We start from the raw sequence: 15,057 nt of genomic DNA on the forward strand, positions 1-15,057 counted from the left end.
TTTGACCGATTTTAAACAAGAAAAAACCCACGTGTGGTTAAAATAAACACTGTGCGGCTGTTGAGGGGAAGAAGCAAATACTGAATGGACAGATTCCCCCGTGACCGGTCTTGGGCCGCTGCTTGAGGAGACGTCCCTCCTTGTCATCGTCGTCCGATCTTCGGACAAAAAAAAAACTCCGATTGAGCAGATTTTGTCTTTTCAATTTAAAGCTTTCGTGACTGCAGGGATTCATCTTCTTGGTTCTTTCGGTAAAGTTATCACGTAGAAGGGAAATAATAAAATAAAAAAATACAAATGTTTTTTTTTAAATAAAATATTTATTCTAAAATGTTTAGTTTAAAAACAATAGTTGTTGTATTAAGTGTTTTGTTTACATTGTAAAGCGAGTTAAATAGTTATAATATTTAGTTAAAATTTCACTTTGTTGTGAGGTAAATAGCAGGAATGTGCAGTACTGTAATGTACTAATAAGTTAATAACTTAGTTAGCTTGCCTGGTATGATAATAAAGACAAATAGTTGCGTGGTTAAGTGATTTGTTTACATTATAAAGCGACTAAATTATTATTATTTAGATTTAAAGCTTTCGTGACTGCAGGGATTCATCTTCTTGGTTCTTTCGGTAAAGTCACGTAGAAGGGAAATAATAAAATAATAAAAATAAAACATAAAATACAATTCTCACGACGTTTCGGCCACAACGTAAGCAGTCGTCAAGGCGCCCTTCCTCCCCTAACCCAGCTTAAATATACGCTGCCAAGCTTGGTGGTGTTCATTCAGACGCTGTCTTTCCGACAGACCTGTTCTTCACCTGAGGACGGCTGCTTGCGTTGTGGCCGAAACGTCGTGGGAATTGTATTTTATTACATTTGATTTTTATTATTTTATTATTTCCCTTCTACGTGATGACTTTACCGAAAGAACCAAGAAGACACATTTTATCCGTTAAATCCGAGAACCGTTCAATGATCCGCTGAACCGAGGGTTTACTTTATCTCACAATTCCCGTCGTGAGGAGAAAAAAATCTATCGTTATAGAACAACGGGCTGCAATGACAACGACGATGACGGTGGTGGTGGCGGCGATGTTGTCAAACCCCCTGCTCCCCTCCTTTTTGCTTTCTTTCCCCACCGTCCACAGACGAGGTGGAAGTAAGTCCGTGCAGCGCATCTTCAGACAGGGTCTGCACGTGTATGCCGGAATTCTACAAACCGGAGGGTGAACACTTTTGCAGGCCACAGGCCACCACCGCAGGTATGCGCATACGCACGGAGGACTTCTTTCTCACCGTACGTAGCCAACCATGCTAATTGGAGGTATGTGGGTGGGTATGTGGGTGGGTGAGTGGGTGGGTGGGTGAGAAATTTGGGTGGGTGACTGGGTATATGTAGAACTTCTTTCGCACTGTACATAGCCAACCGGCTCACCCCAAAAACACGTATCAACCCCCGAATAGGGCCACTGTGGCTAGGAGATGTAAACTCCGATTTAAAGCTTTCGTGACTGCAGGGATTCATCTTCTTGGTTCTTTCGGTAAAGTCACGTAGAAGGGAAGTAATAAAATAATAAAAATAAAACATAATAAAATAATTCTCACGACGTTTCGGCCACAACGCAAGCAGCCGTCCTCAGGAGGTGAAGACCAGGTCTGTCGGGAAGACAGCATCTTCAGAAGCTGTCTCCCCGATAGACCTGGTCTTCACCTGAGGACGGCTGCTTGCGTTGTGGCCAAAACGTCGTGAGATTTATTTTATTATGTTTTATTCCAGATTTGAAGCTTTCGTGACTGCAAGGATTCATATTCTTAGGTTTTTTTCGGTAAAGTCACGTAGGTACAACATCAAAATTAATGAAAATAAAATAAAACAAAAATCACGACATTTCGGAGGCAACACAAGTCTCCGTCATCAGGTGGGACCGTCACAGCCGAATTAGCTGCATCAAGTGAGGCAATGATTCAAGATGTAATCCCTTATAAGCAAGTTGAAGGGGGGAGGAGAGGGGGGGGGGCTCATCAGAATGTGGTAGCCAATGAATGGAAATGTATCGGGAGGGAGGGGGGCGGGGCTCAAAGACAGCACGGAGTGCTCAACACATGATACACATGATAGACAAAAGAACGAAAATGCCCATGTTTATACCAATGCTGGCTGAACAGTGAAGAGAGTACTGTTACAAAATAACTGGGGATGTTAACACTCGGTAAAGTAAAGTAAAATAGTGCCTGTCAGATAAGATGGTCCAAAAAAGTGTAATTAAGTCTTTTTTGCGTGGTTGATAACATCTTTCCAATGATTACTAAGTTTGTACCCATCATCACGGTTGAAATTATGTCTGTGTTTGTATATTTGTATGGCTTCGTGTACAAACCTTTGATGGTAGCCTAAGAATATTATGTTTTATTTTTATTATTTTATTACTTCCCTTCTACGTGACTTTACCGAAAGAACCAAGAAGATGTAAACTCGCTTGCCTGGTATACAGGAGGTCGTGGGTTCATACGCTGGTGCAACCCCAACAATGCCTGATTCACAAATGGCCCCTCCTTTTTAAACGGGCGTGTTTTTCTGTGCGTGTGTGCGTGCGTTTTTCACAGATTTCCAAGTATCTGATGGAGCCACCCTTCCGATTGCCATCGGCGGTGCTGTTGGCGGCGTGTGTCTTTTAGTCGCAGCAGCAGTGGCTTGTTATTTCCTGATGAGGAAACGCCGACGACGCGGTAAGTAACTCCCAATTTATGCGGTTGGCTACGTATGGTGAAAAAGAAGTTCAATATAAATACTACACTGCTATACATTACACTATACACTAAACCACTATACACTTCGATTTAAAGCTTTCGTGACTGCAGGGATTCACCTTCTTGGTTCTTTCGGTAAAGTCACGTAGAAGGGAAATAATAAAATAATAAAAATAAAACATAATAAAATAATTCTCACGACGTTTCGGCCACAACGCAAGCAGCCGTCCTCAGGTGAAGAACAAGTCTGTCGAGAAGACAGAGTCTGAATGACTATACACTGCACTGCTACACACTAAACTACTATACACACTACACTATACAGTACACTACACTAGACATTAAACGATACACTACGAGTCTGCGCAGACTTGTCGCAAGTCGCCTCGGTGTCGGTAGCAGTCGTTAGGCGTTTGTGGATACGAGTTTTGATCGTTACTGTGGGGGGTTTAACTGACTCAGAAAGGTTATAAAAGTCGGGGCTCCCCTGTGTACTAAATTGAAAACTAATTTCTTGAGAACTGCTTTTTGTTGTTGTGTTTAGTTAGTTGTTCTTCCCCCGCACCGCCGATTAGCACGGCTGGCTATGTACGGTGTCAAAGAAGTCCAACATGCACACGTAAAAAAATGTTCTGACCCCGTGCCCCATCCTGGACATCTTTGAAAAAGAGCTTCATAGCTCATCGGATTTCTCCAGGATGTAAAAAATATTTCCGATTCTAAGGGATTCTGAAATGTCCTCTTGTTTATCCACAGCCAAGAAGTCTCCAGTAAGTTGCAATATTCCGATGGAGGTAATGGAAAATGTATCCGCGAGCAGGCAAGACAACATTGTCAACAACCAAGCACAGCATGAGCCGCTCCTTCACGATGTCGTTTGCAGTAATGGGATCGTCAGTCAGTTGGTAAGCAATCCAGCGATTCCCCTCTTGCGCCTGCATGAGAATACAGCAGAGGTCGCAAACGGGTTTTGATTCCTGACCCGTACCCGTACCCGGCCGCACCAGGGTCGCAAACGGGTTACCCGTACCCGGCCGTACCCGTACCCGGCTGGGTACGGGTAGGGTACGGGTATCGGGTACCTGATTGCGACCTCTGGGATGAAGTCATGTTGCAGGCGCGGGTGGGTTGATTCTAGGAACTTGAATTGTGAGAAGAGCAAGACGTTGGGAAATGAGTGACAAACGGTGACTCGCCAGTGACTCACGGCCTACCCGTACCCGGCCGCACCAGGGTCGCAAACGGGTACCCGTACCCGGCCGGGTACGGGTAGCCGGGTATCGGGTAGGGTACGGGTATCGGGTACCCAGTTGCGACCTCTGGGATACAGGTAGTCCCCGACTTACGATAGAGATGCGTTACGACAACCCCATCGTAAGTCGAAAATGGCCTAGCCTACCCAGGAGTCTTAAAGAATGGTGATAATTTAGCAAAACAGAGCAATTTACAGTACCGTACTGTATAAACTATATGCCGTATGTATTTATTAATTACAATACTGTATTGCACAGTAAAATGTAAAGTAAAAAAAACAAGGTAAATTCTTAGCCTACCTATATGAACTGCAATTTCATAGAAAGTTTTTTTCAGGAAACAATCCTATCTGCTATAAAAAAAACTTTTAACATGCACTGAACGTATCGTATCGTGGTAACCTTAAAATGAATTCATTAAAGCTACGTATCATACATGCATTGAACGTATCGTAACGTATCATATTGTACTCTACTCACCAAGATTCGCACTAACACTAAGACAACTTAACTCCGTCGACCGCTGGTGAGAGTGAGAGGCATCACACAAGGCGGAAGATGCATGCAGTACATCCCGGCAGCGTCCCAACGTACAGTATCGTACCTCGTACGCCGCTGCTGCGTTTGACTGCCGCGCAAAATGTAAAATATTTCACAATCTTGTCGTATCATTATCGCCATCGTAAGATCGAAATATCGTAAGTCGGACCATCGTTAAGTCAGGGACTACCTGTATGCGTTTCCCTCGTCACGTGCAACATTTCTCTCGTTATAACGCGACGAGGGATAACATTCCGCAGACGGGTCGTGAATGTCAAATTTTAGCGATGATCTTTATTGGCTCTACGGAGAAAACTCTACATCTTCGCAATGAATTACCTAGAATTAATTCTAGATTTGAAGCTTTCGTGACTGCAAGCATTCATACTCTTAGTTTTTACGGTAAAGTCACGTAGGTAAAAAATGAAATAAAAATTAATAAAAATAAAATAATAAAAATCACGACGTTTCGGAGGCAACACAAGTCTCCGTCATCAGGTGGGACCGTCACAGACAGATTTGCTGTATCAAGTAAATCTGGCTGTGATGGTGAGTACTGTTAAACGCTGGGGATGTCAACACTCGGTAAAGTAGAATAGTACCTGTCAAATAAGATGGTCCAAATATGCGTAGTTAAATCTTTTTTAAATGCTTAATAACATCTTTCCAATGATTACTCAGTTTGTACCCATCATCACGGTTGAAGTTATGTTGTTTTTATTTTGGTTGCCTTGCCCTAAGCTTGCATTCATGGTTGAACGACCGCCAGGAATGTATGCACTTATGCAATTTGACCTTTACACCATTGGATCCTCATTTGCCAGTAAAAAAATGATAATTGGTGTTTTACCCTTCTATCTGGCAACAAAACTGACACCTTTTTTTACAAGATAGATACAGATAGAAGGGTAAAAAACCAATTATCATATTTTTACTGGCAAATGAGGTTCCAATGGTGTAAATGCTTACCCCGAGCTCTCATAATCTGATGGTGCATTGTCTGAGTTGTGCGCCTTTTGGCGTCATCTGGTCCAACCCATGTGAGACTAGGCTCTAAGGAAAGCTGTCTCGGGTGTGAACCAATCAACTTCAAGGACAGTGCACATTATCAGAGTTATGTTTTTTGTTTGCATTATGACTGCAGGTATTGTGGTCTATGTAAACATAACTCCTTGTAAAAAAAGGTGTCAGTTTTGTTGCCAGATAAAAGGGTAAAAAAACAATTATCAATTTGTCCTTGTTCATGTTATTTACTATTTGTTGACTTGATTACCATTTTCTCTAATTTGCACTCCTATCAGTTTTTGTTGTGTTTGTCGTTGTAACTTGCCACGGTGGCTAGGGAGATGTGAACTACCTCGCCTGGTATGGAAGAGGTTGTGGGTTCTATCACCTGACCCTGACGATGCCTGCTGCTGTATATGTCAAGTCTGCATCTCCCTCTCTCTCTCCATGGTGGTCGCGTGGATTTTTTGTTTCTTGCCTTCCCCATTCACGGGGGGGACCTCAACCACGTCCTTCATCATCACTTGAAGTGACACGCAAGGCACTTTTTGGACCCGCGTGCTGGTAACCTTCAACAACGAAGCTTGGAAAGCTAAAAGGAGTTCAAAAGAACTCGGACAAAACGCATCCTTGTGAAAGACCTGATGCAGAAAATTCCCAGGGTTTTGATCTCCCAAGAAGCTGATCATGGTCCACAACCCTAAACGGCATAATCCAATTGCACAAACCACAACAGCAGCAGATGACGCGGATACCCGATGCACAAATGGAAGATTAAAAACTCTCCAGTGGTAGTGTGGCTACCGTTAGTCATCCAGAGCAGGGAGCGTAGTACAATATTTGATGACACAATAACGCCCCGATCCACAAATATGAAGTTAGACATCATCATGGTGATGATAATACTACAGTGATACCTCGGTTCACGAACTTAATTCGTGAACTGACTCTGGTCCCGAACTGAATTGGTCGTGAACCGAGGCACATTTTCCCATAGGGTTCAATGTAAATCCGGTTAATCCGTTCTGACCTTTTTTTTGGTTTTTGAAGCACAAAAATATGAAACAAATTACAATACACATTAGTACTGTACAGTATAGTAATGTATAAAGACAGAACACTAACCTTGCTTGAGATGACTTCAGTAAGCACTCAAACGGGTGAACTGTACAATACAGTAAGTACAGTATTGTATAGTACAGTAGTACAGTACAGTACTGTATGTGCTAAAAAGCACACCAAAAAGCAAAAAGTCACTGAAAGTGTCTTCACAGTACTCACAGTACTTCTTTCTGTGTCTCTTCTTCTCTTCACGATCTTCCTACAGGAAGTCACGACCATGTGACAGCCTGGAAATAGCATTAAAATGGCCGCAGCTCCTGTTCGTGAACCGAAGCGGAGTTCGTGAACCGGAGCATATTTTTATGAACTTTTCTGTTCGTGAACCGAGTTGTTCGTGAACAGAAGCGTTCGTGAACCGAGGTATCACTGTACTCCACTTGCTACTCCTGACGTGGTTATCTGCTGGGCTTGACCACCTGCATGTGACATTATTGTAGTCGTTGTGTGCTTTGCATCTACACCGGCCGTACGACCCAAGATCGTCGCTTGTGCACCACCGTCTCCGATTAGTAAGAACGGTTCTGGAGATGTTTCTCTGCATCGTTTCGATTTACCGCAGCTCTCGTGCGTCGTGTTATCCCTCAGGTGCCACCAACTGACTATTCAAGATATAACATACCCGTCACGGGTAAGTAAAACAAATTTAACTTGACAGTTATTCCGTCGGTATTCGGAAAGAGACACGTTTTAGGAGATGCTTGTGAAGAGCAAATTTCGCCGGTGATGTTGGCTCGACGAATATCGTACGCGCAACAGCTGTCAGATGCCTTCTACTAAAGCTTTAGAGAAGTTATCTTTCTCATCTCTTTTTCTGATGACTTTATTTAACCGCTTTAGCTCTCATCGCTTTATCTCTCGTCATTCTCTCTCTCTCTCTCTCATCACTTTCTCTTTCTCTCTTGATGCAGCAGTTCCAAATTCCATTCGCGGACGGCCAAAAAAATTGCGGATCGCCAAGTTCTCAACATTCGTTTCGGTCGTCTCAACCTCTTACCACCGGCCCCCCAACAAAAAAAGGCGGCCATTTTTTGACAATAACGTTTGTGACAAGAGTTTCACCCACTCAAACGCATTTCCCCTTTACAGAGGAAGACCTCATGGAAATCCACAAGGCTCGAGCCGACAGCTCGGCGGTGGCCTTCGTGAACGTGATGAGGAACGCCGGTCTTCCGGAAAGAGTCATTGAAAGGATCCAGCACGACTACAAAAACAACGTGGAGGAGCAAAACTACAAGATGTTGTTTGAGTGGTTGCAGGTGATGGGTAGGAAAGCCACATGTGCCGCCCTTCTAAAGGCTATGGATGAGTGCCGTTTGCACAAGCTGAGCGAGGACTGCCAGAAGAAGTTTGACGAAATAATTGAACGGAAAGGTCTTCAAAAATGTGCCAAAAACGATGATGACGACGAAGATGGTTAAAATGGTGAGGTGTATTGCACAGAATAAACTAAACAAGAGAAAACACAAACTTGCATCTCTCTTTAGCTGTGAAGCTGAACCAAAGCACCATTTTTCAGTGTGTTACGTGGTGTTGGAGGGAAAAAAAGCGGAGGACCCGCGAGGAAAAAATCCATGCGACCACCACGGGGTGAGAGACACGCATTCAAAATATACACCAGCAGGCGTCAGGGGGTCGGGATAGAACCCACGACGTCTTGCATACCAGGCAAGGTAGTAAACATCTCCCAGCCACCGCGTCTTGAGGCCGCAGTTTACACGAGCTACTCACCATTGTGGTGGTAGGGCAACGGGGCTAAACTGTACTGATGAGCCCTAATGAAGGTGAAACCGGTATGAGCACTGTTGCACATCAGAGCAACATGAATATATTGGTTAACACGTAGGAGGCTTTCGCGACGAATATCATTCGTAATAAAGGAGTTTGTTGTGGGTTAGATGGCGTAAATATAAATGTGGTCTCGTTAAACACTGCCGCCACCACCCGACAGCCAATCGGTAAGGGGTTAGTTGTGTCAACACAATTCTGACAAATTTCCCAATGAAACTGCTGGTTGTTGTAATGACTGGTGAAACGTCACACACCAGCTAACTCGAATTGTAAAAAGTTGTTGTGCATTTACTACTCTCCAACACACACAACAACCAGTTTAGTGCACCAAACTAAGTAAACTAAATTGAATGCCTGTGTGTTGATCGGTGGTGGCGGTAGTGGGTTCAACGGCACGCATTTATATTTAACACTATCTAATCCAAAAAAAAATACCTTTACCATGCAGGAATATATTTGTGTCGCCAAAACTGCAATGGGCGTGCACAGGTTAGCAAGTCGCACGCGCGGACGCAGGCGTGCGAGTGGGATTGACCCTGGGCAGTCCCTCCACCATCATCATTCCCATCAGAGGCAGTTATAAAATGAGGCGTACTTTGTGGAAAATTCAGCTAAAGTACTTGCGTACGTTGAATTTCTTTGGGCGTCGTATGTAGTCAATCACGCTAATCGGGAGGTGGCGGGCGGGCGGGCGGGCAGGGACAAACCGACCTTTGAGCAGGATGTCACGTTGATCGATTTCCAGCAGAACATCGCACAAAATTGTTCCAAAAAAATTAAAACCTCGCTATTCAACATTCCAGTTTAACAGAAACAGATATTTTTTTATAATCGATTTTTCATTTGCCCCCGTGACAACTTGGATTTGATTGGCCACGATTGGTCTATGGACACGTGCACGTTGAACTTCTTTGGCGGCGTATGGAGCCAAACCGTGCTAAAAATAGGGAAAAACTACATACACGAAGAGCAGGTCTAAAGGTCTACCCGAAACAAACGTTCAATATGACGACTCCAAAACTTAAGTTGTATAAATCGGTGCCGTGCAGCTTATTGCGGCCCCAGTGTGCATCCGGTCTGCAGTTGCCATGTTGCCTCACTGCCACAACATTTGAGGTCGAAACATTCTCCCCCTTTTAAAATCTGGGAACTCGGAGAGGGGTAACCGGTGTGAGTGGCCCGGAGATGTTAACTGCCTCGCCTGGAATACAGGAGGTCCCCGCGGGTTCGATCCCGACCCTGACGATTATACTCTTAGGTTTTTTCGGTAAAGTCACGTAGGTAAAAAATTAAAAGTTAATAAAAGTAATAATGGAAATAAAATAAAATAATAAATCATGACGTTTCGGAGGCAACACAAGTCTCCGTCATCAGGTGGGACCGTCACTTGCAGTCACGAAAGCTTCAAATCCTGACGATGATGCCTGTTGCTGCTGTTGTATATTTGGAGCCTGTGCATCTCTCTCTCTCCCCGTGGAGGTTACTGCGTGGATATTTTTTCTTCCGGTCTTTCGGTTTTCCTCTTCCACGTTTAGAATCAACATCTCTGCGTAGTATTAGGTTTTTACCCTTTAAACTGGTACAAAACTGACACCTTTATACAAGGCATCATGTTTGCAATAACCACAACACAAGCAGTCAAAATGCAAACAAAAAAAAACAACTCTGATGATGATAATGATATGCACTGTCCTTGAAGTTGATTGGTCATCTGTTAAAGGGTAAAAACCTAATACTATATTTTGCCACTGATAAAGGAAGTCTCATAGTGAACATCTCTGCATGTTTAATAAGAGAATTTGGCTGCTACTCTGAATATCCACTCGAGGATAAGCCACTTGGTTGAGCTATCCTTTGTGATGGCTGGGTCACTACTGAAAAAAAGTCACGTAGCTCAGTTGGAGGGCAGGGAGCCTTAAACGTTAAAAAATTTTATAATTTTAGGTTTGACTTTCATGCCTTTCAGAGGCGTAGCTAGGGGGGGGGGGGCAGGGGGGTACATATGTCCCCGGGCGCCAAGGTAAAGGGGCGCCAAAATGAGGCTTACAACGTTACATTATAACTTATTGCGGCGGGCGCGGCAGCCTGAAACTACTGCACAAATCTACACCTCAACCTAAAAGTTTATATATCCCGCCACACACAGCCTACATGTCATGTAATTACATTTTGGTATGTGATTAAACGGGGGGGGGCGCCAATTTTATAGTTCGTCCCCGGGCGCAAAATATCCTAGCTACGTCACTGATGCCTTTCCTATTAAGTGGCAGTGGACGATGTCACCGTTTGCGAGCACAAAAGCCGCCACAAATATTTAACCCCACACTTTATCTCCCGGTTCCATTACGATGACGTACGTCATATAACTTTTATCAGTACACCGAAGGCTCGTCCCACAAGGACGATGCGACAGCGTGCATGAGCGCGCGTGTGGCACAGTTCTTGGCGCCGGCTATTGTTGTGTGACGGGGCGTTCCGTGCCACTACACTTCTCTCTGCGGTGAGTAACAATGTCTTAGAAAACTAAATAAACTATTTATATTTTACTAACGCTATTTATATTTTAACACCGGAGCCCGCTGGCGAGTAGGGATGGGCACGGGGGTCAGAACGTTACAATAAACAATAAATACCCACACAGCCACCCTGCAAACTTGCAAGACGTCATCGGTAATGGGAAAGGGGGTTAAGTATTTCATGATTATCCTTGGCAAACGGATGCTGTGGTCCATACCAAGGCTGAGGTTGCTGGCTGAGATGAGGGTTATATGGGAGGCAGCGGGGGGGGGGGTAAAAGGGGAGTTCAGCCCAGTTTAAAACTCGGATAACGCAAAACACTCCGGTGAATGAGGCGATTAAAGAGTATTTGGATACTGCTGTAAATGCCCACGTGTTGATGATATCAGCCACTTCTCGTTGTTCTGCTATTATTTGTAATTGCCAAGTCGCTCCTTGAATAAGAGCCCCACACCTGGTAAAATAACAAGATTAGTTGCGTTAAATCTATGGGTCTCTAGGTATTTTGTTGCTGTAAATATTCACGTGGTGATGATTATATAAGCCACTTCTGGTTGATTGTCTATCATTTGTGATGGCCAGGACGCTTCCTGAACCGTTAACTAAACATGTACAAAAATCGAATACAGGCAAGCCCTCGCTTATCGCGAAACCGTGTGGAACACCGATTTGTTACGAGTGCTCTTTTGTCCTGGAGATTATTTAAACCAATAATGTTTAAGAAAATAAAAAACGAGGAAATAAAAAAAATCTACAAAGCTCTTACGAACGAGGAAACGTCCCCCCCACCCCAGCCCCCATTATTCACTCAGCCAATGAGAGCGAGGCATGACTTCAGAGCCAACCAGAACCCCACTACCACCCCCACCACTATTTGATTATCACGATTTGTGGTAGCGATTGTGTATTAGTACAGTTAGAATGCACATAAGAGTACAGTACATATGTAATAATAATGAAAACAATTCTTATTCATGAGATTATAGTTTCCGACCTGTATTATTACACTGGTCAACACACTTTTTCTGGCAAAAGGTATTCCAACGGTTTGAAGGTAATTTTGAGGTGCTGATTCCAAAACTGGCATCAGTTTTTGAGATATCAAATATTGCATTTTCAATAAAAACTGCAGAAGAAAATTATTAAATAAATGTGGATATCTACATAAAATGTTATTATAAACACACTATCCTAAAAATACAGCACCATATTTTAACACTAAAGCAGTCACTGACTCGCAACAACTTGCAATCATAAGTGACAGAGTTAATTTAGGGTAAAATAAATGAAAATTGGGTATGCCGATAGCATACAAATGAGATGTGATAGAGCAAATCTGAGACCATATTTGGAATCAGCACCCTGAAATTAGTCCAGGCCAGAAATGTTTTTAATTTTTTGTTGACCAGTGTTATTGGCACTATTACCGATAGCCCACATCGAAGCCCTCGTATACAAATCGCTTGTACGAGATAAATAACGCCAAGTTGGAACGCTATGCCCCACGTACACAATGGATGCCACGGTGGCTAGGAAGATGTTAATTCCATCACCTGGTATGCAGGAAGTCGTGGGTTCGATCCCGTGACCCTGACACCTGCTGTATATTTGGAGTTTGCGTGTTTTTCTCTCCCCATGGTAGTCGCATGGATTTTCTCCGGGTCCTCTGGGTTTTCCCTTCACATTTATAAACATGCGTTTCTAAGACTATTTGGCTACTGTAAATTTCCATATGATGATAAGCCACTTCGTTGAGCTGCTAGCGTTTCTTATGGCAGGTCGCTTCTGAAAAAGCTCGGTAGTGCCTTACTTGGTAAAATAAAAAATAGTTGATAGTTTAGTTTATTTTAACACGTAGGCTTTCGCGACCAACATTATTCATAATATAGGTTTTTTGGTCAGATCGCGTTATTTATAAATGTGTCGTAACCCTTCACCACCCGACACGGCCAAACAGTAAAAAATGTGTCACGTTTTCAAAGGACAAATTAATTTACTTCTTTAGCCCACCGGTGTGCTGAAGAGAGAATCAACAGCATCTTAAATTTGAGTAGTACGACGTTTCGCTGATAATAACAATCAGCTTCATCGGGCAAGAATGGTGAAGCTCTCCTGTTGCTTCCGGTCTTAAATAGAGTTTATAGCAACCCTGCCCCCTCCGTTAGCGCCGATTTCAGTTAGCGCTCCCATCTCACGGGAACGATGAACGAATGCGTCGAGTAGCAGTGCTAAGCGAGGTCTACTGAAGCCGCACACTTAAGAAATAATGTCGTTGGAAACATGCTAATCCCCACACTCAACGGTATAGTGGCACCCTGTTAGTGCCGATCTCGGCTCGCGCTCACTTCTCCTGTAAGGAACAAACAGCTTTGCGAGTAGCGGTGCTAAGCGAGGTCTGCCTGTAATCCAGACATTTTTAAATCCTTTATATTAAGTTCTCTTGCTTGCTTGCTTGCGCGCTTACGACCGTACAAATCTTTCGGTCGTTTTTTAACCCACTTCCCGTGATCCAATCGAGCTGACATTTTCCACACAGACTCGTTGTGCGTGACAATTTATTTTGGTGAAATTTTTTTTCCAAAATTTTCCACTTTTCAGGAAAAAATGTTTTTCATATTTAATTTAAAATACCAATGTGATAAAAATTAAACTCTTACTCAAGAAAAACAGAAATAAAGAATAAAATAAAACCTATGCCACGCATATAAAGGATTTATAGTGAAAAACTTTGTTTTTATGGGTTAATTTTTTTATTATCCAAAAAAAAACCTCATCCGCGATATTTACATCGTAATTTATGTCAAAATCTGTGTGCGCCGGTTCATTCGCAAATCGGATCAACCGCACGCGCGGATAATCGAGAGCCTAACTGTATTTTGTTTGAGAGCGATAACCCGATCGTGATGGATAAAACACGAACGCTTCACGTGATGTTCAATGTCGCATGATTTAAATGTCGGCAGATGCTCTCTAGAAGATGGTGATTGCTTGCGTGCAAGATTTTTAAAAAAATGTATCGCATCGTGTATCACATTCAGCAATTTCGATTTAAAGCTTTTGTGACTGCAGGGATTCATCTTCTTGGTTCTTTTGGTAAAGTCACGTAGAAGGGAAATAATAAAACATAATAAAATACAATTCTCATGTTTCGGCCACAATGCAAGCAGCGGTCCTCAGGTGAAGAACAGGTCTGTCGTTCAGACGCTGTCTTTCCGACAGACCTGTTCTTCACCTGAGGACGGCTGCTTGCGTTGTGGCCGAAACATCGTGAGAATTATTTTATGTTTTATTTTTATTATTTTATTACTTCCCTTCTACGTGACTTTACCGAAAGAACCAAGATGAATCCCTGCAGTCACGAAAGATCTAAATCGAAATGTCCCCAACATCTTCCGTGGAGTGTCCGGATATCGATTCGAGGAGGGCTAGATCTGGCAATGCCAATTGTGCACAACTACTAGCTCAGATGAGGAGACAGTCGATGCACAGGCAATGTAAATCAAGCATAGCTCTCAACCCATGCGGTTTACCCGTATTCTTGTACAGGGAAATTGAGTTTTCGGGTCCATACGGTGCACAGCTGTGCCAATACGGGCAAAAAAGTGTCTATTTAATTGTGTTTCTCCCTTGTGATGCAACTTTGTAGGATGAACGTTGAAATGTATAAAGGGCACGGGGTGACCAATAAGGTTTGAGTTGGTCTATAATAACTGATAAGTGCTTCAATCTTGATTTGAAGCTTTCGTATCCATACTCTTCTGTTCTTTCGGTAAAGGCACGTAGGTATAAAATAAAATAAATCACGATGCTTGTGTTGCGCCCGAAACGTCGTGGTTTATTTTATTTTATACCTACGTGACTTTTCCGTAAGAACCAAAGAGTATGATAAGTGGTGTTTTTTAAGTTAGATGATTAAGAGTATTTGGCCACTGCGAGATATTTCTATTTGAAGAATCCACTTGGCTGCGACCATTCATGATAGCCACCTCGCTTCTGAAAAAATACCTGTGTAGCTTAGTGGAGCCTTGCCTGGTAATAAATATTATATATCGATAAGATGTTTTTTTTGTGTTGGATTAGATCACGTAA

At 43.0% G+C, this 15,057-nt stretch overlaps 2 protein-coding genes across 6 annotated transcripts in view; one reads left to right on the top strand and one right to left on the bottom strand.

The window, feature by feature from the left end:
• The window catches only part of LOC133359590 (tumor necrosis factor receptor superfamily member 6-like), a 70,015-nt gene extending 55,915 nt beyond the window's left edge, over positions 1-14,100 (top strand). Inside the window, exons 4-8 of the mRNA XM_061578042.1 lie at positions 1,144-1,257; positions 2,600-2,722; positions 3,500-3,648; positions 7,249-7,291; positions 7,750-14,100. Coding sequence (XP_061434026.1) covers positions 1,144-1,257; positions 2,600-2,722; positions 3,500-3,648; positions 7,249-7,291; positions 7,750-8,081 — 761 coding nt within the window. The 3' untranslated portion in view covers positions 8,082-14,100. The remainder of the gene's footprint in view (positions 1-1,143; positions 1,258-2,599; positions 2,723-3,499; positions 3,649-7,248; positions 7,292-7,749) is intronic.
• LOC133359596 (membrane-anchored junction protein-like) overlaps positions 1-15,057 on the bottom strand; it is a 59,621-nt gene that overhangs the window by 30,890 nt on the left and 13,674 nt on the right. The gene's annotated exons all lie outside the window — the stretch shown is intronic.

Source organism: Lethenteron reissneri, chromosome 65, assembly GCF_015708825.2.
Source record: "Lethenteron reissneri isolate LAM-NWPU_2019-01 chromosome 65, ASM1570882v1, whole genome shotgun sequence".
Lineage (NCBI taxonomy): Eukaryota > Metazoa > Chordata > Hyperoartia > Petromyzontiformes > Petromyzontidae > Lethenteron > Lethenteron reissneri.